The following is a 25,827-nucleotide window of genomic DNA, read 5'->3' on the forward strand; positions in this document are numbered from 1 at the left end:
GGCTCCTGGCTTTGGATCAGCACAGCACTGGTCGTTGCGCTCACTTGGGGAGTGAATCACTGGACGGATGATGTTCCCGTCTCTCCTCTTTATATATCTGACTTTGTAATAAAAATAAATAAATCTTTTAAAAAAATAAAGATTTATTTAGTTTTATTGGAAAAGCAGATTTTACAGAAAAGGAGATACAGAAAGATCTTCCATCTGCTGCTTCACTCCCCAAATGGCCACAACAGTCAGAGCTAAACTGATCCAAAGCCAGGAGCCAGGAGCTTCCAGATCTCCCGCATGGGTACAGAGTCCAAGGCTGTGAAAGTGGAGCAACTGGGACATGAACCAACATTCATACGGATCCCAGTGCTTACAAGGTGGGGATTTAGCCACTGAGCCATGGCGCCGGGCCCCTTTGTAACCTGGATACTGTTTTCCCTGAGCCTTCCTTTCCTCATCTCTAAATGAGGATAAAGAGCAATGTGTCTGATGGGCTTTTTGCACAGCAGTTTATAAACACTGGGATAAGAGCATCCCGTGTCAGAGTGCCTGCGCTGGAATTCCTGGCTGTTCATGTGACCCAGTTTCTTGCTAGTGTGAACCCTGGGAAGCAGCAGATGATGGTTAGAGTACTCAAATCCCTGCCATCCTTGTAGAAAGCCAAACTGACTTCTAAGCTCCGGCTTCAGCTTGCTGCAGCCGTGGGCATTGTGGCTATTTGGGAGGGAACCAATAGATGGTAGATCTCTGCTTTCCAAATGAGATGAAAATAAATTTATTTTTAAAAAGAAGAACCTAGGTTATTTAAAAAATTTAAAGATCACTAATAGTTTTGGAGCTGGCAATGTAGGACAACAAAATAAGCTGTCACTTGCAACATGGGCATCCCACATGGGAGCTGGTTAAAGTCCTGGCTGCTATACTTCTGATCCAGCTCCTTGCTAATGGCCTGGGAAAGGAGAGAAGACAGCCCATGTGCTTGGGCCTCTACATTCACATGGGAGACATGGATTAGGCGCCTGGCTTCTGCTCCAGCCCAGCCCAGCCCAGCCCATCTCCAGCCATTTTGGCCATCTGGAAATGAACCGGAGTATGGCAAATCTTTGTCTTTCCTTCTTTCTAACTCTACCTTTGAAGTAAGTAAGTAAATAAATACATTTTTAAAAGTGGTTGTGACAAAACAATCCAAGATAATAGATGCAAATGACATATTAAGAAGCATGTAAAATGTTAAGATGTGTTGATGACAAATCTATGAGGTAATACATTATTAAAACTGTCAAATATAGTCTATTAGACATGTAATCAGAAGTTACAAAATAGCTATCTTGGCTACTGGATTTTCCTTTTAGTTCAGGATTTATGACCTGCCAGAGTATAACCCTGGGCTTGAGCCAAAACAAAAGGCTTGGCCTTGGAGGGGAAGGACTGCCCCAAAGGGCAGCTTGACATAGGAGCTTGGCAAAGAGGGAACTTTTTAGAGCAGCTGAGACCCAGCAGTGACCTGGACTCCAGGACACTTGCCAGCCCCTGTCCTTGGGAGAGGACACTGGCTAGGTGTTATGTGCAAGCTTTGCTGCATGGAGACATGATAGAATGTGGGGCAGGCCAGGGCCAGGGAGGAGAGAGGACTGGATCCTCGAGGGAGACCACTGAGTTGTGTGAGCAATCCCTGGAGGCCACAGGTATGACTCCAGAAAGTACACTTTTGCCCTCTGGCCACAGTGCCAGAGGAAAGCAGCCAGGTATTGCCTTGAAGTTGGTGAGCCTTAGAAGCAGCAGTGCCAGAGTTCTCTCCTGGCCCCAGTTGGGTCCTTCCTGTTCCCCTATGCAGCTGCCTGCCACAGTTCTGTGGTCAGCAGGTGAGCCAGTCCTTTAAACAGCCATCATGCCCTGTAAGTATTTAGGCCGTAACTTGCATGTTTCTTGGGAAAGCTCAGCTCAACTATTTTGCAAGAAAATGGGCGGCTAGATCTTCCCCCTTCCCGCATCAGGATCCCATATGGGCGCTGGTTCTTATCCCTGCTGCTCTAAATCCCACTCAGCTCCCTGCTTGTGGCCTGGGAAAGCAACAGAGGACGGCCCAAAGCCTTGGGCCCCTGCACCCATATGGGAGACCCAGAAGAATCTCCTGGCTTCCCATCAGCTCAGCTCTGACCATTGTGGCCACTTGGGGAGTGAACCAGCAGATGGATGCTGTTTCTCTCTGTATCTCCTTCTCTCTGTAAACCTACCTTTCAAAAAAAAAAAAAAGTAATGAATCTTTAAAAATTATGATGGGGGCCCGGCGGCGTGGCCTAGCGGCTAAAGTCCAAGCCTCGAAAGCCCCGGGATCCCATATGGGCGCCGATTCTAGCAGTTGAGGACGGCCCAAAGCTTTGGGACACTGTACCCGCGTGGGAGACCTGGAAGAGGTTCCAGGTTCCCGGCTTTGGATCGGCGCACATCGGCCCGTTGTGGCTCACTTGGGGAGTGAATCATCGGACGGAAGATCTTCCTCTCTGTCTCTCCTCCTCTGTGTGTATCTGGCTGTAATAAAATGAATAAATCTTTAAAAAATAAATAAATAAAATAAAAATTATGATGGGCCCAGTGTGGTGGCCTAGCGGCTAAAGTCTTCATCTTGAACACACCAGGATCCCATATGGGTGCCGGTTTGTATCGCGGCAGCTCCACTTCCTGTCCAGCTCCCTGCTTGTGGCCTGGGAAAGCAGTCGAGGACGGCCAGAGCCTTGGGATCCTGCATCTGCGTGGAAGACCCGGAAGAAACTCCTGGTTCCTGGCTTCGGATTGGCTTAGTTCTGGCCATTGCGGTCACTTGGGGAGTGAATCGTCGGATGGAAGATCTTCCTCTCTGTCTCCCCTCATCTCTGTATATCTGACTTTGCAATAAAAATAAATAAATCTTTTAAAAGAAATAAAAAATAGAAAAGATTATGTTTAACAAATGGGTGCATATCTAGACAGGTGGTCAAAGCCTCAAGATCTAGGGGGAGGGGCAACTGGCTACAATGTCCTCATTTCCATTCTGTTCACCATTCACACAGCATCCACTGCAAGTCAGATCCCACAGCCATAGAGATATGTGCCCCACACTTGCCCTAGAGGAAGTCCTATATAGTGGCTCAATGATTGAGCAACCAAGCCACTCAAAGGTAGGATGTGCTATCATAAAGGCATTAGTCATCAGCCATTAAGAACCAGAGGGAGTCATTAAAACTAACTAATTAACAACAATAATAATAATACACCTGGAAGTGTTAGGGCTGAGCAGAGAAAGTAATATCCCAGTCCGCTTTGAAGGATGAATAAGAATAATAAGGATGAATAATTAGTGAACATTTACTCTAGCCGGCCATGGTGCACACTCATTATCACATTATCTCCTTCTTAGTAGCTACCATTATTTTCCCAGTTTTACGGGTGAGGAACAGTGGTTCCCAGGATTTCCCCTGGGAGACAGTAGCAGGGACCTGGAGGAGAGAAGGTAGTTGGGCAAACACCCTGCCTGAGTGCCTGCTGCTCCACAAAACACTTCCAGAAACATAAACTTGATCCTCAGAAACACCCTTTTTTTTTTTTAAAGATTTATTTTTATTGGTTATTTTTTTTTAAGATTTATTATTATTGGAAAGCCGGATATACAGAGGAGGAGAGACAGAGAGGAAGATCTTCCATCCGATGTTTCACTCCCCAAGGGAGCCGCAACGGGCAGGTGCGCACCGATCCGAAGCCGGAAACCAGGAACCTTTTCCGGGTCTCCCACGTGGGTGCAGGGTCCCAATGCATTGGGCCGTCCTCGACTGCTTTCCCAGGCCACAAGCAGGGAGCTGGACGGCAAGTGGAGCTGCCAGGATTAGAACTGCTGCCCACGTGGGATCCCGGTGTGTGCAAGGCAAGGACTTTAGCCACTAGGTTACCATGCCAGGACTGCTATGCTGTTCTTTGAGATACCAAGGAGGTTGACCAGTGACCACCTCACTAAAACTAAACAATCATAATATTCAAGCAGAATTCTAGAATCTTGTATGTGAGTGAAATATAAAATCTGAATAGGCAATAGAGGCACAATAATACTCAGAAAGTAAGAGAAAGTAGAGACCATCTCAGTGGAGGAAGCCCAGCCTGTGACTCTGGCATCTGGGATGAGCTTCAGCTTGAGTCCTGGCTGCTCCACTTTTGATCCAGCTCCCTGCTCCTGCACCAGCGGAAGCAGAAAGAAAATGGCCTGAGTACTTGGGCCCCTGGCATCCAGGCAGGAGCCCTAGATAGAGGTCCAGTCCCTTGGCCTAGGCCTGGCATTTCAGGAGTGAATTAGTGAAGAGATCTTTCTCTCTCTGTAACTCTACCTTTCAAACAGATAAACCTTTGTTAAAAAAAAAAAAGTTTATTTACTTTTATTTGAAAAGCAGGTTTTACAGAGAAGAGAGACAGATCTTTCACTCTCTGGTTCATTCCTCAAATGGCTGCAAGAGCCGGAGGGAGCTGAGCTGGTCTAGAGCCTGGAGCTTCTTCCAGGCCTCCCTGATAGGTCTAGGGGCCCATGGGCCCTCTTCTGTTGTTTTCCCAGGCACATTCAAGTATCACTTAAAAAAAAAAAAAAAGGTAAAGAAGAAATCTAGTGGCAACCACCATGACCAGTTTTGTTTTGTGCCCTTTGATACAGTCTAGTGTCTTTGTTACCATAATGGATACTCCAGCAATAAAATATAAAATGTATATGCAAGGGCCCAGTGTGGTGGCCTAGCAGCTAAAGTCCTCGCCTTGAACACACCAGGATCCCATATGGGCGCCGGTTCTAATCCTGGCAGCTCCATTTCCCATCCAGCTCTCTGCTTGTGGCCTGGGGAAGCAGTTGAGGACGGCCCAGAGCCCTGGGACCCTGCACCCGCATGGGAGACCTGGAAGAGGTTCCTGGTTTCCGGCTTCTGATCAGCACAGCACCGGCCGTTACGCTCACTTGGGGAGTGAATCATCAGACGAAAGATCTTCCTCTCTGCCTCTCCTCCTCTCTGTATATCTGACTTTGTAATAAAAGTAAATAAATCTTTAAAAAAATGTATATGCAATATTCCATTGATTACTTCGCTTTCATGTTAGGTACCTAAACTGTGCCAAGTCTAGAGTTGGATTTACTACTGATAACCCATGGGGAGATATAGTACAGGGAGAAGGGGAAAAGGGGCTGGCACACAGGTACCACAGGAACATAAGCAGCATACGCGAAAACAGGAAGTGTGGTTCCCCTGGTGTCAGTATCTCACGGTGGCCGGACGGCTTTCAGCCTCAGGGTGTTCCCACTTTGCCCCTGTGTAAGTGACTGAACAAACAATTCTTACCTCATAGGGTCATTGTGCAGGCTGAGCTGCTGCCTGCAGTGCCACCCAAGTGGGCACTGATTTAAGTCCCGGCTATTCTACTTCCTATCCAGCTCCCTGATAATATGCCTGGGAGGGAAAGCAGCAGAAGATGGTCCAAGTATTTGGGACCCTGCGCCCACGTGGAAGACCCAGAAGAAGCTCCTCACTTCAGACCCACCTCAGCTCCAGCTGTTGAAGCCATTTGGGGAGAAAATCCACAGATGGAAGCTCTGTTTCATTTTCTTTATAATTCTGCCTTTCAAATGAATCACATAAATTTAACCAAAAAAAAAAAAATTAAAAATAAGAAAAGCACCAGGCCAGGATATAGAATCCCTCAGTTCATGTTAGAGAAACCACAGTGGCCATCACCATCTCAGGTCCACAGTCCATTACTGGAAATTCCAAAAGTTCTGGCACCCAGGCTTTTTCTTTTCTCTCTCTTCTTTTTTAAAAGATTTACTTATTTTCATTGGAAAGATTTACAGAAAGAAGGAGAGACAAAGAAAGATCTTGCATCAGCTGGTTCACTCCCCAAGTGGCCACAGCAGCCGGAGCTGAGCTGATCCCGGTGCATGCAAGGCGAGGACTTTAGCCACTAGGCTACCACACCCAGCTCCTGGCACCCACGCTTTTCAAAAAACAAATCTAGCATGCAAGTGTAATCCAAAGTGACGCTTTTCTCTTTAGTCTCAACACACACACATACATGTGCTGAGATTAGAATGAATATTCATATACTCTGCTCAACAGACATTACTGTTTTGCAAAGTGGTGGGGCTGCCCTTTGCCCTGCTGGGGATGTCCCCCTCAATTCTGAAACACATCTGACCCTAGTGCCTTCCGGATAGTAGGCTAGGGAGGGGAAAAAAGTTTTTCTTGGAAGGCCTGCTTTTTTTTTTTTTTTTTTTTTTTTTAGTTGTTAGGATTATGTTTCACTTTCAAAGTCCTCGGGAATCCTTTTAGAATTTATACTAATTCTCTCCATTGTTGTATATCTCTGCACTTGGAGCGGGAGGAGAATTACTTGAGTCGGGAGGCCTGGTTTTTCTTTCTGGCCGAGGGCGGCTGGGGTCCGGGTTCATGGTCCCTGCAGCAGCGCCTGGCACTCGGTGGGGCCTTCCTAAACGCCATGAAGTCACCCAGGCCACAGAGGTGGCCTTCCGAGGGCAGCTCCCACTCCTTCGTCCCTGTGGACGCCGCCGCGGGCAGCGGGGGACGAGGATGCAGGGGATAAGGGTCCACCTTCAGAGGCTTGGGCTCCGGAATGGCCCCGAGACTGTCAACCCTTCCTAAGAGCGAGCCTGACGTCCACGCCTGTCTCAGGTGCACGCCTGAGGGTCTCACTCGCTCAAGGGGGGAGGATCTAGCTCTCACCCCAGCGCTTCTTTAAACTTTCAACGTCTGGACATCAGATTTCCTCAGACACCTGGCTTTTCACCGCTTGGGCACAGCGCACAGGACCCTCACGGGCCCGCTAGTTTTCTCCCCGCCTCCTCCCACCCGACCTCCCGGCCCTGGAGGACCGAGGGTGGACGCTCTTGCAGATCACCTCTCGCTGGTCCGGGCGCTAGTGGGCGGAGCCAGCGCCGCCCGGGCTGTGGCAGCGGAGGGTGGGGACACTCTGGCCCGGCTCTCGGTGGTGCGCGAGCGGGCGGGGAGCAGCGGCCGCTCTGGTCGGCGGACGTGCTGCCGAGCAGTCCCGGAAGCGAAGCAGCGATGGCGGAGAGTCCGACTGAAGAGGCGGCGACGGCAGGCGCTGGGGCGGCGGGCCCCGGGGCGAGCGGCGTCGCTGGCGTTGTTGGCGTTGGCGGCGGCGGCGGCGGCTTCGGGCCGCCTTTCCTGCCGGATGTGTGGGCGGCGGCGGCGGCGGCGGGCGGGGCCGGGGGGCCGGGGAGCGGCCTGGCTCCGCTGCCCGGGCTCCCGCCCTCGGCCGCTGCCCACGGGGCCGCGCTGCTTAGCCACTGGGACCCGACGCTCAGCTCTGACTGGGACGGCGAGCGAACCGCGCCGCAGTGTCTACTCCGGATCAAGCGGTGAGCCGGGGTGTCCCCTCCCGCAAGCCCAGCGCTGCCGGGGCGCGACCTTCCCCCCCCCCCTCCATCCCCTCCCCGGTGTTTCTCACGCCCCAACCTGCCGCGCTCCAAAAGCCCGAGGCCTGCCATCCGGGAGCGCGTCGGAGTTCCAAGGTTCTTCTCCCCCCGCCCTCCAGCACCGAATCCCTCCTCGCGTGCCCGGATCGGACCCCGCCCCTCGGGAGCCTCCTGTCCGCCTTCCCCCTCCCCACACACCCCACGGCCCCCTGTCCGAAACCCGACCCTGTGGCGCTTCAGTAACACCCCCTTCCCACCCTCTGCGCCGCCCCGTCCTCCCTTCCCCATCCGGGCCCAGCCAGATGCTGCCTTGGGGGGGCCCCACCCATGGGTCCCCCTCGTCCCCTGTGGAGCCCAGTGAGTAACAGACCGAGCTGGCTTTTTTAGATTTTTTTACTGTAGCCTGCTTTTCCCTTTATCTGCACCCTGAGGCCCCTGTACTCTCTCAGTTGCTTCACTCGACTCTTCCATTAAAACCCGTTTTCCAGGTGTCACACCTGTCTGATCTCACACCTGCTCCACTCAGCCCCCACCCCCACTCCCCTGGCACTCTGGATTGTACTAGCCCACTCAGGGACCTCCCTTCCCTCACTCCTCCCTCACCTGGATTCTTTGGTTTACTTTTCTCAAGCAAATGTATTCAGCTCAACTATAGGAACAAAGGCCTCTGTCCTTTGTGCTTCTTTCGTGGGTGACTGATCCGCGATAGTATCATTTCATAGATGATGGATATTGCAGAAGTGCACATCAAGAGAGTAGTTCTATTGGGCTACTGCTAATCCTACAATCTGTTTCCAGATGACCAGCCTGCTCCCCACCCTCCCATCCCAAGCCACCTCATCCAGGTGTCTCCCGGGCTCCCAAGTTCCTTCCTTTGTCTTCTCTACTTATTTTCAAAGTTATGATCAAAACTAAGCCGTGTGATATGTGTGAAGTACCTGGCACGGTGCCCGACAGTGCCAGCTCCCAACTTCAACTTGACCCTCAACTCTTGCATGCCTTTGCACCTGTCAGTCTTACAATCCTCACACACTTTGGAGTTTGGCCTAATGACCTCCTGGTCAGGCTACTCTAGCACGTCCCTAGACTTTTCCCTTATCTGCAATGTTCTGTACCCCCTTGTTCCTTAGTTCACCCACTCCAGTTGTGAGATGTGACCCTGACATGCTCTCTTCACCAGCAGTCATCACATGGCATCCTCCCGATAGGAGGCTGGCAGCATTATGGAAGGATCCGCCTCTCCCCAATCTGTGGAGGTCTGGGCTGTTCCTCTCTTGAGCTAGGAGACCACCACAATGGTCTTGCCCCTTGCTGTTGATGGTTCACTTGCTTCATGGAATCCTCTGGCCATGGAGGAGTAGAGGGTTTGTAGAATATGTTTTTTTTAATGGAGTTGACTGTGCCTTCCAAGTTACTTACAAAGTCCTCATTTAGCATTCAGCCGTAGTACCTGGGAGGTGACAAGTGAATGAGCTGTCTTGTGGGAGGAAGTGAGAGTACATGGGAGGTGGCTGTTCAGGGTGACATCTGATGCGGTTGGGATCACTGATTTTTTTTTTTTTTCGCCTTTCCCTCCCCTCTTCCTGATGAAACAATGACCCTTTGATGATAATTTGCTCTCTGCCTGCCTGACAAGTACCCAGCTGAGATTCTCAGCCAACAGGGCAGTACAGACATATGTGGTACCAAGTGCCGCTTTCCCAAGCCCTGGCTTCGATGAGGTGATGACGGTTGTCCCACTTAAGGGATGTCCCCGTCCCCTCCCTGCCCTCACTCCTGCTCCCACTCCCTCTTGGTGTTACGCAGGGATATCATGTCCATTTACAAGGAGCCTCCTCCAGGAATGTTCGTCGTACCCGATACTGTTGACATGACTAAGGTATGTAACTTGGTGGGGAGTCAAGGGTTTTGGGGAAATAGGGCTCATCAAGTTGGAAAAGTATGGAAGATTAATAAGCTTACATTGTTCATTACCTGGATGAGGGATGCAAGGCCCCAAGAGAGTAGGTGGCTCAGTCAGGGTCACACAGTGAGGTGGAGCAAGGCCTGCAACAGGTGACTGTTAGAGAGCTGACACTCCCAGACTGACTTGGAAAATCCCAGTTGATGCCCATTGTCCCAACTTCACTATCAGTGCTCCAGTCCAGGTGATCAATTACATGGTCACCTTGCCCATTGTACCCAACTCTGCCCATCTTGTCTGCCTCCTCCTCCCCCCCCCCCCCGACTTGAACTAGGATGCTGTGAATCGGTACAGGGGAGCTTTGGGGGAGAGCCAGCTGCACTGAAGCGTCTGTGGTGCAAAGGTCTCTTGTGTAGACTATCCTGAGTGCCGACTAGCCCTTCCACCTCGGAGACCATTCCTCTCACTGTCCACACAGAGAAGCTTCAGCTCGTGATGTCTGGTTCCTCTCGTGTGGATTTTGAGTCTTCTCTATTATTCTCTGCCCTCAAAAGTGAATTTGCACTTAAGCTGGTATGGGCAAGGCCCCTGTTTCTGAATCTGGGAGCATTTGAGTGAAAATGACTTAGGGTAGAAGTTCATATTTTGTATTGTTGGTATAGCTTTTATTTTGAATAGACTTCTCTTTAGATTGATTTTTTTTCTCCTTCTTATGTGCTTAGAAGTGTTTTTCCCGGGACATCATGTTCTCAGTCAGGTATACATATTATGCTGCCCTGGGGCCCCAGAACTTGAATTTGCTGTTCCAAATGGCAAAATAAATGTTAGGATTATTGCCAGGCCAAGGTGGGGATTTTAGACTGAGGCGTTGAATTGCAGTGTCTTTTTTCCTCGTGCTGTTCACATTCTAAATAGATAAAAATGCTTAGAAGAGGAATTGTAACTGAGTTAGTTCAGTTTTTATCTTTTTTTTTTTTAAGATTTATATCTTTTTATTGGAAAGGCAGATTTACAGAGAGGAGAGGCAGAGAGAAAGATCTTCCATCAGCTGATTCACTTCCCAAGTGGCCTCAATGGCCAGAGCTGAGCTGATCCGAAGCCAGAAGCCAGGAGCTTATTCCAGGTCTCCCACATGGGTGCAGGGTTTTAAAGGAGCTGGATGGAAAGTGGAGCTGCCGGGATATGAATTGGAGCCCATATGGGATCCCGGTGCATGCAAGGCGAAGATTTAGCCACTAGGGTATTGTACTAGGCTCAGGTTTTTTTTCCTGTAGAAGTGGAAATCTAAAGTAATTGGGGTTTGTGGAGTACAGAATTTGTGTTCTAAGGACTGCTGCCTTTGTTTTGTTTTGTGTTAACCAGTAGATCCTCCACAGTAAGTTGAGGTACCATATGGCTCCCTTGCCCCAGCACTGTTACCAGCGCTAATGCTGTGACCTCCACTCCTGTGCTTTCCATTGCCCTTAGCTCTTCTTTGTGCCACATACATGCATGGTGGAGTTGCATCATCAGTGTGTTTAGCCTGGACAAATCCAAACCTAACATGCTGTGGAGAAATACATAGTGATTTCTGGAGCTGCTAGGCTTACGCTACACATGTTGTAGTGTTATACGTAGCAGTGTGTTAGGGTTATATACGTATTGTACATAGCAGTGATGACAGAGATGCACACAGAAAGACAGGCTTCAGCAGAGTTTTAAGGGCTACCTACCCAAGAATGGTTCTGATTAGATTGAGTTTTCATCATGGTTCTGTAACTGGAATATAACTCCTACGATGATATGTCACTATAGTGAGAGTTTTTTAAAATTGTATACCTACTTGTTAATGTAAGTTGAGTACAGGATATTCATTCTGCATGGTGAGAACATGGATACGCAGCGGTGTCTGCTGTTGGCATGGGTAGCAGGTAGAAGTCAGGAGGGTGGGTGGGGGAATGTCACCTCACAATTTTGAGATGGGGTTTTATTTTGCAGATTCATGCATTGATCACAGGCCCATTTGACACTCCTTATGAAGGGGGTTTCTTCCTGTTCGTGTTTCGGTGTCCACCCGACTATCCCATCCACCCACCTCGGGTCAAACTGATGACAACGGGCAATAACACAGTGCGGTTTAACCCCAACTTCTACCGCAATGGGAAAGTCTGCTTGAGTATTCTAGGGTAAGAGTTCTTTGTTAGCAGCAGATAATTACTCTGAGCCAGCCTTCGGCAGTGAGGGCTGCTCATCTGAACCACAGAAAACAAAAAGTAGTAGTGCGATCTCAGTGCTTCCCAGGATGGCACATGACCACCATCTTTCAGAGGTGTTGCATGAAGTGGTTCTCACAGTGTGGTCCCTGAGCAGCAGCAGCAGCAGCAGCACCTGCCGACTGGGGAGTCCCACCCCAGGCCCCAGGATCAGCAGCCCCCAGTGGGCCCACCGCCCACTCATTGCTGCAGGTCTTCCCCTGCCAGCTTGAGAGCCACTCCCCGTGGACGCTGGGCCTCATTCTTGCCTGTACAGAAGAGGGCTGTGGGCATCTCCCTCTGAGTCTCCACGACTGACTCTGCAGGCAGTATTGGTGGTGCTAATGATTGTGATGTTTTAGCAATTGGATGAAAAATGTCTGCCATTGGAAGTTAGCAGTTTTAAGTGTCTCTTCTGCTGAACGCTGCAGAGGTTTTTATCCAAGGAGTTCCCATTCAGTCCATTCTGATGGCCTTTGTGGGTTAGAAAATCAGAATGAAAATGTCTTCTTGTGTATTTTGGATTGTGATCTGAATTTCCTTGGGGTAGAGAAAAGTGCAGGTTGAAGTTGAAAAGGTTGCCCTAATTGGTAACTTCCCATCCAACATGTTTCCAGGTTTGCAGCAGGTGGGAAGCTGAAACAAGCTTGAAATAGGATTCTTTGTTCTAGAACTCTCACATCTAGGGATATATTCTGTTGTGATTGTGATAGTTTGCCCTTAAAGAAGTCCCTCCTCTCCTAATTGGGCTGGTAGGATGGTAGTGGGGATCTGTATAAACTTGTGGTAAACAAGTTTAGTTACTGCTTCTGTGCAGAATGTTCATTAAAGTGTTTGCTCTAGCTTCTCCCTCATGAAGCCAATATAAAAACGATTTTAAGCAAACACTTGTACACAGTAAGGACAGGCGAAGTCAGATAGTGGGGTAAAAGTGGTAGAGGTTTATTGGATAGAAAGGGAGTGTCCTGAAGTTGAGATTTTACCCAAGGACCCAGGAGAAAATTCCCATGTTGTCTTAGCTTACTCTGTTAGCTGTATCAGCCTCATTCTTTTCCTCCACTAGGCAAAATACTGGGCTGATTTACTAACAAAAGAAATTGAATGAGAATTGCCCTGTTGATGTGAATCCCCAAATCCTTAATGCCGTGAGGTAGGAGGTGCAGCGTTCCTGGGAGAGCAAAGCAGAGTGGAGAGGAGTTGGAGAGGCTCGTAAGCGCTGCCTGTGGTATGGTGAGCCTGTGGCAACTTGCTGACCTGGGCTGTCCATAGGTGTGGCAAGGAAAGGGCAGAGGCCAGTTCGCTGAAGCCAGTTGTGGTCCCGGTTGTATTTGGCTTCCAACTCTGGTGCCATCTCTTCATCTAGGGAAGGAATAAGCTAAAGTAATACAACGTTGCCTTCCCCTCTGTTAGCCTGAATCAAGCTTATGAAAGGAGCAATTTTGGCATTTACCTTAATGTTCAAGATGTTATCCCTGTATTATTTGCAAACCCTCTGTGGCTGCAAGGACCATCTCTCCTGCTCTGACAGTTGTGTAGTCTTCAGGGAATGTTTGATGCTGAATTGGATCCCTGATTTATGTACCCCCTTTCGCTGATGACTTCAGTTACTTGTGTGCCTTTGTTGAATTTCTCTTTGCCCTCTCGGAACTCCATCACCACCAATAAACGAGTAAGCTCTCCAGAGCCACAAGGTCAGCTTTAGACAGCCTCTGGAGTGGCTTTCCTGCCTTGTTTCTTTGATGCTGTCATATTCCACCTTCCCCGGCTATTCTTTCTTTTCTGGCCAGAGAAAATTCCTTCAAGGTTATCTTGCTTGTCCCACTAGATGGGGATCAGGCAATTGAGCAATTTCTGGTCAGTGAGGATGAGACAAGCTGGAAATTCCTAGAATGTTAGTAGTGAAAGAGAAACTTACTTAGAATGAGTCACTTTGCGGTGGTGCTGGCAGGCCCGAGGTGCGCGTCCCCTGCCTCATCCTGCTCCCTTCCCTTGGCTGTGTTGCAGTACATGGACCGGCCCAGCCTGGAGCCCAGCCCAAAGTATCTCTTCCGTGCTCATCTCCATCCAGTCCCTGATGACTGAGAACCCGTACCACAATGAGCCTGGCTTTGAACAGGTAAGGCCACACGGGCCATCTTTGGAGGTGCAGTGTTAAGGGTTTGGAGAGAGCTTTCTTTGACCTGGCATAGCTCTGTAGATCTTACTGGGCACTGTAGCGAAAAGAGGGAGCTAACATACATGCTGCTTAGTGATAATGTATTTTACTTACAAGTGACACTAGCATATATTTCACCTGGATTAAGCCGCAATGTTGAAGTCCATGGAGTCATTTGGAAGTGGGTTCTGAGCCTGCAGTATCCCCTCTGAGTGTCCCCTCTTGAACACCATCTGGCCAGTGACTCTGGGAATTAGGAGAGGCCGTTCCCTATAGAGCAAAGTTGTCATGAGCATGGGTAGAATGTTGTAGTCAACACTGCCAGAGAGAGGGCAAAGAAAATGGTCGTTTTCCAAGAGTAGGCCATGCAAAGTGTGCTGGACGCTGCCAAGTCTAACTCTGTGAGATAAATGTTGTCGTGCCTCTTTTCAAATGAGGGAACAGTGGCTCTGAGAAGCTGATAAATTTGCACGAGAACAGCCTGATTAGTGCAGGACCCTGGGTTGGCACTGCCCTACCACTGCCCCAAAGTGCCTTTTTGAATCGTTCTTGAGCACTATAATAGTATCAGTGATATCCTCAAAATACGTTTCATGTTGGTGCTTAGACACTGTAAGCTTTAAACTACTTCAGAATTAGCATTGATCATTCTTCTATGATCTACCTGAATAAATACACTTTTGCACAGGAGTGATTCTGTAAACCATCTTTTCCGCACAAATAATGGACTTGGTTTCAGGAGTAGGCAGTGATGGCAGTGAACTCCTTGGCTGAGCAAAGAGCTGCTTGCCAGGTCTCATGGTTTGGAAATTTGGGAGTGCTGACTTAATGCCCCCAAGTTTTCACACCCATGGTGTTTTTGGAATTTTTTTCAGTTCTCCAGGTGAAAAGAAATACCAAACTGTTCCTTTTATGAAATAGATATAAAGAACTTTCTTTCTTAAATAACAGGATATATATTCACCTGTTTGGCCATTGCATCACTTTAAAAAAAATCTTGGAATGACATTGGACCTCACCACTCCTGCTTCCTGTTCACTGTCTATCTCAAACTGGTAGTTCACCTGGTTATTTGATAGGATGGGTGCTACAGTTTCCCTCCCACCATGCCCCCATGGTTTTGCCGTGGTGCAGGTGGGGAGCACTGGTAGGCTGGCAGTGTGTGAGCACAGCTCCTAGGTGTTCACCAGCAGCCAGTCTGATTGCTGGGTCGGAGACGGGAGGAACAGGAGAGAATCAAAGCAGCCTTCACGGTGAGGAGCCACCCTCCCACACCCAGCTGAGTTTTCTCAACCCAAGTTCAAGTTTTGCTTTGGAAAGTTTCAAGTTCTGCTTCTGATTTATACTTGATCCAGGGATGGTGGAACATACAGACAAGTGGGGAGTTAAGCAGGAAACTTCCTGTACTTACGGATGCCCAGGGATTTTCCACACTGATTCCTTGCATCATTTAGAACTTCTGTTCCCACCATTGCTGTTAGGTTTGGCTGTTCTTCCACTGAATCAGTACCTGAATAGGCCCTTCATGTCAGGTTCTAGAATATATCTATAATAGAGGATAAGGATGTGGGGTGGGGCTGGGTGGTGAATACTTGTTCTCAAGGTTCTGTCCTGCTGCGGGAGAGGGGTGGTGTCGTACCATGATGGGTCACATACCCCATACTAATCCTGACATTTCCCTATTAGTTTTTCTCTTTACCTAAAGTTTGTACTTGGGTACTATGGCATTTGTCACATTGCAGGAGAGACATCCAGGAGATAGCAAAAACTACAATGAATGTATCCGGCACGAAACCATCAGAGTTGCAGTCTGTGACATGATGGAAGGAAAATGTCCTTGCCCAGAGCCCTTACGGTACGTGTCAGAGGAACCCACTCTAGGCCTGCCCTGGGGGACGAAAGTGCTTACACCCAGTAGAGACTTGGGGGAAGTTGGAGTGGAGGGCAGAGGAAAGGAAAAGCTGTAGTCATGCTTGTCTGTCCATCCGTCCTTCCTTTCTTTCTGTCTGCCTGATTTATTTGGAAGAGTTACAGAGAGAGATGTATTACATCTGCTGTTTCACTCCCCAAATGGCTGCAACAGCCAGAAGTAAGCTGATCAGAAGCCAGGAGCCAAGAGCCTCTTCTGGGTCTCCCAGGTAGCTCAGGAGCTCAAGCACTGGGGCCATCTGCCACTGATCAGAAGTAGAGCAGCCAGGACTTGAGCCAGTGCGTAAGAGGTATGCCAGCACCTCAATGCCAGCCCCATAATCATGATTTTCAAGGAGTAAGAGTGAGCCAGAATTGTGGCATAGTGGGCAAAGCTGCTGTCTGAGATGCCAGCATCCATGTAGTGCCAGTTTGTGTCCTGTCTTTCCACTTCCAATCTAGCTCCCTGGTGATGGCCTGGAGAAAACAACAAAAGATGGCTGAAGTGTTTGCACCTCTGCCACCCACTGGGGGTACCCAGATGGAGCTCTTGGCTTCAGCCTGGCACAGCCACGATCGTTGTGGCTATCTAGGAAATGAACCGGCAGATGAGAGCTACCTCTGCCTTTCCCTCTCTAATGAGAAATTCAGAGAGGGATGGTTTGTGACCCAGTGGATTAACCTACTGCTTGCAAGATCCGCATCCCATATCAATGCTAGATCAAATCCTGGCTGCTGTGCTCCAAACCCAGCTCCATGCTAATGTGACTGGAAGACACAATAAATAATGCCTGAAATATTTGGGCCCCTGCTACATGTGTGGGAGACCTGGGAAAAGCTCCTGGCTCCTAGCTTTGGACCAGCTCAGCTCTGATCACTGTGGCCATTTGGGGAATGAACCAGTTCTCTTCCTCTATTCTCTCTTTCTCTTCTCTCCCTGCCTCTCTTTTTGTTCTCTCCCTCTCGCTGTAACTCTTTCAAATAAATAAACATATTAACATAAATGTTCATCCTCACCCCACAAAAAAAAGCCAGCAGCTCAGGACAGTCATGCCAAAAGAGATGTAGAATACTTTATAATAAGTCAGTGCCTTCATGTTAAGTCTACTTTTAAGTGCTAAAACTGAATGAGCAAAGAGCTAAACTTTTTAGGAGAATTTTGGTTAATGTTTGAGGTTGTGGGAAATAGAGGTGGGTGGAACAAGCATGAGCTGAACTTGAGATTCATGATTTAAATGGTGAGTATTATAGTCTCTAACTTTGTAGATCCTTAAGGTATAAGGGAAATCTGCTGTGGGCAGTCAACCATTGCATTTTCCATTGAAAGATCTTTGTGGGAAACCAAATGCGAACTGGGGTTCTCTGGCTGTTTGATCAGGCATTTAAGGTTGCACCTCTTTCCCACGTTTCTAACCTCTGCTTTTTGTCCTAGTGGGGTGATGGAAAAGTCCTTTCTTGAGTATTACGACTTCTATGAGGTGGCCTGCAAAGATCGACTGCACCTTCAGGGCCAGACCATGCAGGTAATGGCGCCCTTGCTGCACGTTCCAGAAGCCCCATGCCAGACCCTGTGCATCTCCAGGCGCAGGCCTTGGTTCTGAGTTCCTGCGTAAAATACGGCCTCCAGAGTAGAAGCTGACCTGTCCTGTCTACCTTCTAAGCTAGAACTCCTGCCCTTTTTGACCTGTGAACTTTTCAAAGCCACTCAGGGGTTATGAAAGTCATCTTGGAGTTCCAGCTCTCACTCCCATGGCTCCCAGAGAAGGATGACTTGGGAAAATAATGGATCTGTCATGTACTGAAAGATTGCTATTCCAAAGATGGTAACCAGTTTATTTGCCATCTATACTGGGGACATGTGCTTCCACTTTCAATAAGAATGCGGAATTTAGAGGAGAGGTTTCTTTTTTGGCCAAATGAGGTAGGCTCAGATAAAATGACCTGACTGGTTAGAAAGGAGAATCCTCACCTAGAGGATCGTTTCTTTTTTTTTTTTTTATAAAGATTTATTATTATTGGAAAGCCGGATATACAGAGAGGAGGAGAGACAGAGAGGAAGATCTTCCATCCGATTTTTCACTCCCCAAGTGAGCCGCAATGGGCCGGTGCGCGCCAATCCGAAGCCGGGAACCTGGAACCTCTTCCGGGTCTCCCATGCGGGTGCAGTGTCCCAAGGGTTTGGACCGTCCTCGACTGCTTTCCCAGGCCACAAGCAGGGAGCTGGATGGGAAGTGGAGCTGCCGGGATTAGAACCGGCGCCCATATGGGATCCCGGGGCTTTCAAGGTGAGGACTTTAGCCGCTAGGCCACACTGCCAGGCCCGAGGATCGTTTCTTGTATCTTTGTGTCACTTACTGATACTCCTGCTTAGATGTGGCATGGCTCAGATAATTTTCTAAGGTCCCTTCAAGCTCTCTAGCTCTTTGTCCTATCTCTCCTAACCCCTCCCAGACCACACGCACGCTCTGTCCTTCCCTCCTCCTCTTCCCCTCACCACCTTCTCACCTTCTTCCTCCTCTACCATTCCCACTTTCATTCAAAGATTGATTTATTTAAGAGGGTGAACATCAGGAAGAAGCAGAAGGAGCTGTCTTCATCTACTGCTTCACTCCCCCAAATAGCAAGTCTGAGCCAGGCCAGAGCCAGGAGCCAGGCGCTCTATCCTAGCCTCCACAGTGATAAGGGCCATCCTAACTGCCTTTCCAAGCACATTAGCAGGAAACTGGATTGGAAAGGAAATAGCTGGGACTCAGATTGCCACTCTGATGGAATGCTGGTGTCACGAGCAGGCGTAACTTGATGTGCCACCATACCAGCCCTTCTGTGCTCTGTTGGTGCCCACCTACTCAACAGCAGTAGAAGTGCAAGGATACATTGAAAAGCTCACCAAAAAGTAGAATTAAAGTGTGCATTCTAGGGGCAGATGTTAGGTGGAGACATGACGTGGAACACCTGCCTCCTGTATTGGAGCACCTGGCTTGTGCCTTTGCTCCGCTTGGCGTTCCAGCTTCCTGCTGAGGTGCGTCCTGGGCCTCAGCAGGTGAGGACTCGAGCACTTGGGTTTTGCCTATCTGCATAGAACAGATTGAGTTCTGGGATATCCTGCCTTTGACCTGGCCTAGCTGTGACTGTTGCAGGCATGTGGGGAATGAACCAGCATGTGTCAGATGAATCAATTCTCTCTCTCTCTCTCTGCCTTTCCAATAAAGGTTTTTTTAAAGCTTTAGTGCAAAAAGTATTTTTGGGCTAAAGTCCTCACCTTGAAAGCCCCGGGATCCCATATGGGTGCCGGTTCTAATCCCGGCAGCTCCACTTCCCATCCAGCTCCCTGCTTGTGGCCTGGGAAAGCAGTCGAGGACGGCCCAAGGCTTTGGGACCCTGCACCCGCGTGGGAGACCCGGAAGAGGTTCCAGGTTCCCGGCTTCGGATCAGCACGCACCGGCCCGTTGCGGCTCACTTGGGGACTGAAACAACGGATGGAAGATCTTCCTCTGTCTCTCCTCCTCTCTGTATATCCGGCTTTCCAATAACAATAAAATCTTTAAAAAAAAAAAAAAGTATTTTTTATGTATATGTAGTTCATAATATACCTTCTCCACAAACTTTTGATATTTATTTTTATTGGAAAGGCAGATTTACAGAAAGATCTTCCATCTGTTTCACTCCCCAGGTGGCCGCAATGGCCAGAGCTGAGAAGATTTAGAGCTAAAAGCCTAGAGCTTCTTCCTGTGTGGGTGCAGGAGCCCAAAGACTTTTCCAGGCCATAAGCAGGGAGGGGATGAGAAGTGGAGCAGTCAGGACACAAAGCTAGTGCCCAGATGGGATGTTGTGCTTGAAGGTGGAGGATTAGCCTGTTGCCTGCCTCTCCACAAACTTTTTGAAAGATTTTTGTTTTCTTTTAAATTTTTTTTATTGGAATGACAGATTTACAGAGAGGAGAGACAGAAAGATCGGCTATCTGCTGATTCACTCCCCAAGTGGTCGCAGTGGCCAGAGCTGAGCTGATCCGAAGGCAGGAGCCAGGAGATTCTTCCTGAACTCCCACGAGGGTGCAGGGTCCCAAGGCTTTGGGCCATGTTGGACTGCTTTCCCAGACCACAAGCAGGGAGCTGGATGGGAAGTGAACAGCCGGGACTTGAACCAGTGCCCATATGGGATCCTGGCGCATGCAAGGCAGCAGTTAGCCACGAGACTATTGCGCCAGGCCCCTGCATAAACTTTTTGAAGTACCACCTTGGATGTCGTGTTTCCACTGGGATTTGCTCTCCTTATTAGCTTTCCCATCCTTCCTTCCTTGACTTGTCACTTACCTCTCTCATTTAAGCTTGGAAAGTAAGACTAATTCAGGATTAATTTGTTTCCTGAGTATTTCATTTGTTTTAAATGTTTGCCTATTTCTTTGCGTCTGTGTGAAAGGCAAAGCATATTTCCCACCTGCTGTTTCAGGTTTTAAGTGCCCACAGCAGCCAGGGCTGGGCCAAGCCCAAGCCAGTAATCCAGAACTCCATCTCGGTCTCATGTAGGTAGCAGGGGCCCAAGTATTTACTCTTGCATCAGCTGCCATTCAGGATGTATTAGCAGGAAGCGGCAAGATCTTGCCCCAGCATTCTCACAGGGGTAGGGGGCTTCCCATGCATCCCTTCACCACTGCACCAAATGCCTATCCCCTAAGCCACTTTTGAGGGTGTGTGGGGATACCTGGTGCAGGCTGGTTCCCGTCAGGAGGCTCCCGGCTGCTGTCCTGCAGCATTACCAGTATTCAGTCTGAAGGTCACATCACTTGTGATGAGGGGTGGCTGGGACGGGACCCGGGGAGAAGGTGAGACCTGACAGCTTCAGAGCTGGTCGCAGAGCTCAGCCTCCAGGGAGGCTAGCCCCTGGCCGAACAATGCGGCTCTAGTCACTGTGGCTGCATCCCGACCGCTGGCACCCACTTGGGAGGGCAGGGAGGAGAAAAGCAGAACAGCCGGGAGGTTGCGGACCTTTCCTGACTGACAGGGACAGCCCCGAGGGAGCACTGTAAACCAGGTTCTGGTATCTCCCACCCTGGCCATCATCAGTTTTGAGATTTTGAGGGAAGTTGAGTCTTCCCACAGTGTTCAGAGATCTTTGGTGTAGATTGATAAAGATGAAGGCTAGGTGCCCTTGGGATGTTGCCCAGAACCCTGGGCAGGACTGTAGGAGAGGGCCAGGTGCTGCCCTGGCAGTCAGAACGCTGGAGTTCTAGACCTGCTGCTGACTGCAGATTACCCTTGGCAAATAGAGAATAAAGCACAGCTTTTCCTTCTCTAGTTTTCAGACATTCACTAAAAACAATGGTACACTTAGTAATCACATTGTTGGTTTTATATATATATATATAAAAGATTAGTTTTATTGGAAATAAAGATATACAGAGAGGAGGAGTGACAGAGAGGAAGATGTTCTGTCCAGTGGTTACTCTTCAAGCAGCTGCAATGGCTGGGACTGAGCCATTCCTAAGCCAGGAGCCCTGAGCTTCTTCTGGGTCTCCCACGTGAGTGCAGGGTCCCAAGGCTTTGGGCCATCCTCAACTGCTTTCCCAGGCCACAGACAGGGAGCTAGATAGGAAGTGGGGCTGGCAGGATTAGAATCGGTGCCCATATGGGATGCCAGCTCACTCAAGGCGAGGACTTTAGCCAGTAGGCTACTGTGCCAGGCCCTTTACTTATTTTTGTAAGATTTATTTTTATTAGGCAGATTCACAGAGAGGAGGAGAGACAACGATCTTCTATCTGCTTCTTCTGGTTTTCTTTTTTTTTTTAATTTAATTTTTTTTTTAAGTTTTCCCTTTGGAAAGGCAGATTTACAGGGAGGAGAGACAGAGAGGAAGATCTTCCATCCGCTGATTCACTCCCTAAGTGGCCGCAATGGGTGGAGCTGTGCCAGTCCGAAGCCAGGAGGCTCTTCCGGGTCTCCCATGCAGGAGCAGAATCCCAAGGCTTTGGGTCATCCTCGACTGCTTTCCCAGGCCACAGACAGGGAGCTAGATAGGAAGCAGGGCAGCTGGGATTAGAACTGGTGCCCATATGGGATGCCAGTGCGTTCAAGGCGATGACTTTAGCCACTAGGCCACTGTGCCGGGCTCAATTGTGATCATTTCAGAATGGGGAGGGTGTTGTGTGTAGCAGCCTAGGCCCCTGTTTGAAATACCTGCATCCTACATTAAGTGCCAGTTTGAGTCCTGGCTCCCTGCTTCTGATCCAGCTCCTGCCTGTGTGTCCCAGGAGGCAGCAGATGGAGGCTCAAGTGCTTGGGCCCACAGCACTCACGTGGTTTCAGCCTGGTCTGGTCCTGGTGATTTCGGGCAGCTGGGAGTGAATCAGTAGATTTCCATTTCTCTCTGCTTTTTGAGTAGATGAATTTTTTTTTCCACTCTTGCTAGAGAGGCAGATTTTGCAGAGAGAAGAGACAAATCATCCATCCAGTGATTGACTCCATAGTGGCCACAATGGCCAGAGCTAGAGCCTCCTCCAGGACTTCCACATGGGGACAGGGTCCCAAGTCATGGGGCCATCCTCCACTGCCCTTCCAGGCCCTAAGCAGGGAGCTGAGCGGGATGGGGAATGGCGCAGCCAGGACATGAACCAGTGCACATATTGGGATGCCAGTGCTTGCGGGTGAAAGATTAGCCAGTTGAGCCAACACACCAGCCCCAATAAACACTTCTTTAAGAAGCTAGTGGAGGGTCCGGCAGCATGGCCTAGCGGCTAAAGTCCTCGTCTTGAACTCCCTGGGATCCCATATGGGCGCCGGTTCTAATCCCAGCAGCTCCACTTCCCATCCAGCTCCCTGCTTGTGGCAGTTGAGGACGGCCCAATGCATTGGGACTCTGCACCCGCGTGGGAGAACCGGAAGAGGTTCCTGGTTCCCGTCTTCGGATAGGCGCGCACCGGCCCATTGCGGCTCACTTGGGGAGTGAATCATCGGACGGAAGATCTTCCTCTCTGTCTCCCCTCGTCTCTCTGTATATCTGACTTTGTAATAAAAATAAAATAAACCTTTTTTTAAAAAAAGAGCTAATGGAAAAAAACAGAATCAAAAGATTTCTTAAGTCTTGGACTGGGATGATAACCTAGTGGCTAAATCCTCACATTACATACACTGGGATCCCATATGAGCGCCAGTTTGTATCCTGACTGCTCCACTTCCTATCCAGCTTCCTGCTTGTGGTCTGGGAAAGCAATAGAAGATGGCCCAAACATAGCCTTGGGGACCCTACGCCCATGTGGGAGATCTGGAAGAAGCTCCTGGCTCTTGGTTTCGGATCATCTCGGCCCTGGCTGTAGCAGCCATTTAGGGAGTGGACCAACGGATGGAAGATCTAAGTGTTCCCCCATCCCTGAGGTGACATCCACATCTCCTAGAAAGTACTCCTCATCCCCTTCTGTATTTTGGCTTGCTTTTGAGAAATTAGATTTTTGTGTCAGCCCAAACTGGACTGATATGGGGCAGTCTTCACGCCCTAATATTCCTAAACAGATGCATCATCTGCTGGTGGGAAGCTCCCCATCTGCCCGGGGCTCCCCGGGGAGCTTGCATTTCTCGGGGCCCAGAGTTCCTGCCCTCTGGCTTGAAGCTTTCATCATGCGCTCTCTTCCCCACAGGACCCTTTTGGAGAGAAGCGGGGCCATTTCGACTACCAGTCCCTTTTGATGCGTCTGGGACTGATTCGTCAGAAAGTGCTGGAGAGGCTCCATAGTGAGAATGCAGAAATGGACTCTGACAGCAGCTCGTCTGGGACAGAGACGGACCTGCACGGGAGCCTAAGGGTCTAGGCCCTTCTCCGCTGTCCCCTCCCCCCCACTTGAGAGTCCGAGAGTCCGGCAGAGTCCCTTCCCCCCACCCCAGGGATGGAGAGGCTCTGCGTGTCTCCCTCCAAGCGTGACATCATCTGCAAAATGGCAGCAGCCAAGCAAGCTCAGATCCCGGGTTGCAGGAGTGGGGGTTATTCCCTGACTGACCTCCTTGGCGCCAGAATGGCTGGGGCTGTCTGTCCCGTCAGGGGCCAAGGTGCCTGTCCAGGAGCACCCAAGGCGAGGGTCTCTGGAAACAGCGCAACAACCGACACACCTCGCCACAGGGCCCGCTCCTTCAGGACAGGTCGGAGACAGAAATTATAATTCCAGGAGGGGATTTGCCCAGGTGATTGATGGGGCTTCTGGAAATGTGGGGTGGGGGCGCTGTGTGGGACACATAGAGCTGTCTGGTGGTCGTCTCTCCGTCTTCAGCCCTGAGGCCAGGCTTCTTTCTGCCCTGCTCCTCCCTGCCTCTCCCCTCCTTTTTCGCACGGGCCAGCATCATTTAGTTTTTTCCTAATTTATAGTCACTGTTCTAGACAGACCAAAGAGCAGGAACAGTGGTGGAGTCTAGGCTGCTGATGAGTAAGCTTTACCTGGCACCTGAGCACCTTTATCCCCCACCCCAGTCCTCATCCTCTCACTATGTAAGACAGAAGGTAAATGTGATTCAGCCTGAACCAAGGCACCGCAAGAAACTGAAGATCCTTTTTGTTCCCGCAATCACGGATTTGAAAAGCCTCCACCATGGGCAGCTGCCCTGTGTGGGATTGTGGCCACTACATAGAATGGTCTCCTGCAGATTTTCCTAAATGCTAGTCACCACAAGGGCAGTTCTCTTGGGGTGAGATGCAGGGAAGAGACCAATGCTATTCCTTACTGTATTCTGTTTAGTTGTCCTGTGTCCCCCCAGCTCATAGTCCCCATCCTCATTTCAACCCCCAGGGATTTGAGGCACACAAGGATAACCAGACAGCAAACGGGGATTGGGGCCGAGCCTCTGGAGACTGCGTCCCTTCCCCCAGCTGCTCTTTGTGACTGGCTGTAGCGGGTGTCTGCCTGGCTGTGTTGCTTCTCTACTTAGCTGCAGTGATCCTTTAGCTGGTTGGCTCAGAAAACAAATGTGCTTTAGGTGCCCTGTCAAACCGGGCACCAGGGGAGTCCATCCTTGCCCCGTTTGATGGTTTCTCCCCACACTTCTAGATTCGTAACTGTTAGGGCTCCAGATATGACGCAGGGCCTCAGTCAGTACCCAGCCATGCCTAAGGGATAGGGCATCATGCACCTGTTGTCGCTGCTCCGAAGGTCTTAGCCTTGTAGGTGATGGGACTCTCCTAGCATAAAGGAAATGTCCTTGGAAGGGCAGGAAGCCATGAAATTGGACAGGAAGTGGTGGGCTTGGGGAACAGGAGTCTGAAGATTGGGTCTCCACAGGGACTCAGAGAGGGACCCTGCTTCCAGCTTCCTTCCATCCCTGTAGCTAGGCTGGGGCCAAGAAGAATACCCTCAGTCTGTGGGTCCAGTGTTGTCTCATTCATTTAAGTGTTTCCACTTTGAAGTGACAATCCTCTCCTTGGCCCTACTGTGGGGCAGAGTGTGTCTGGCATAGCAGCCTGACTTTGACGCCCTAACCCTGAGTTTAGGAAATGAATGCACAGGAGTCCAAGAGATGTCTTTATATCTGACTGTACATAAATGAAGTTCTTTTTTTCTTTTTTTGGTGCAATAAAGTTTGTTTTGGCAGAAGGAGGAAGCGCCTGAGGGTGTGGGAGGGTTCAGGTGAAGACTGGTGTTCTCTGGAAAGCTGTGGGCAGGAAAGCACTCACCTGCAAAATGCACCTTGGTTATGTGGGAGGATGGGACACAGGAGCAGGACCAGCAACTGGGATTAACATGGGCCCCTAATCCTGTTGGGTAATGGAGGCTGGCTTGGCATCACTCAACCCAAAGTGATGGAAACACACATTCTACAAAGAGATAAGGTAGGGGTGGGCTCCACCCAGCTCTTGACCTGTAACAGATGTCTCAGTGTGAAGAAAGCATTGGCCGTTCAGTCTGCTGATACCAACCTGTACTGCCTTAAAAGCCAGGGCTCCTGCTTGCTGGTAGAGGTTTTTCCTCTTGGTTCACTGTGTGGGGAAGTGTCTGCACAAGTCCTGTTAGCCCACGCTGTGCCAAGCAGACAGGGCAAAGCATGACGTCGGGCTCCAGCTGACCCAGCTTGTCATCTGTGAGGTTAAGGATACCCACTTAACATTTCAGGCTAGTGAAAATTAAATGAGGTGGGTGTGAAAAAGTGCAGGTAGGTGCTCTGCAATTCCCTCAGCCCCACTAAGACAGTGGGACCTGGCTGGTGGGCTCTGCTGAAG

At 49.7% G+C, this 25,827-nt stretch overlaps 1 protein-coding gene and 1 long non-coding RNA gene across 2 annotated transcripts; one reads left to right on the forward strand and one right to left on the reverse strand.

The window, feature by feature from the left end:
• Positions 1 to 6,963: 6,963 nt before the first annotated feature.
• On the forward strand, positions 6,964 to 25,204 carry UBE2Z (ubiquitin conjugating enzyme E2 Z). The gene is made up of 7 exons (XM_058675446.1): positions 6,964 to 7,387; positions 9,251 to 9,323; positions 11,325 to 11,512; positions 13,583 to 13,694; positions 15,476 to 15,588; positions 17,074 to 17,164; positions 23,267 to 25,204. The coding sequence occupies exons 1-7, from the start codon at positions 7,071 to 7,073 to the stop codon at positions 23,435 to 23,437; spliced, it is 1,065 nt and encodes a 354-aa protein (XP_058531429.1). The 5' UTR covers positions 6,964 to 7,070; the 3' UTR covers positions 23,438 to 25,204.
• Positions 14,968 to 20,640, reverse strand: LOC131482320 (uncharacterized). The gene is made up of 3 exons (XR_009246896.1): positions 20,340 to 20,640; positions 15,965 to 16,118; positions 14,968 to 15,268 (listed from the first exon to the last, which is right to left on the reverse strand). It is a non-coding gene; the product is annotated as an uncharacterized LOC131482320 (long non-coding RNA).
• Positions 25,205 to 25,827: the final 623 nt, after the last annotated feature.

Source organism: Ochotona princeps, chromosome 17 (assembly GCF_030435755.1).
Source record: "Ochotona princeps isolate mOchPri1 chromosome 17, mOchPri1.hap1, whole genome shotgun sequence".
Taxonomy (NCBI): domain Eukaryota; kingdom Metazoa; phylum Chordata; class Mammalia; order Lagomorpha; family Ochotonidae; genus Ochotona; species Ochotona princeps.

Excerpts from the sequence above, each read along its gene's own strand:
- UBE2Z (XM_058675446.1), top strand. The coding sequence starts at position 7,071 with ATGGCGGAGAGTCCGACTGAAGAGGCGGCGACGGCAGGCGCTGGGGCG. Across the intron at positions 9,324-11,324 it reads ATACTGTTGACATGACTAAG|ATTCATGCATTGATCACAGG; the intron begins GTATGTAACTTG and ends TTTATTTTGCAG. Across the intron at positions 13,695-15,475 it reads ATGAGCCTGGCTTTGAACAG|GAGAGACATCCAGGAGATAG; the intron begins GTAAGGCCACAC and ends GTCACATTGCAG.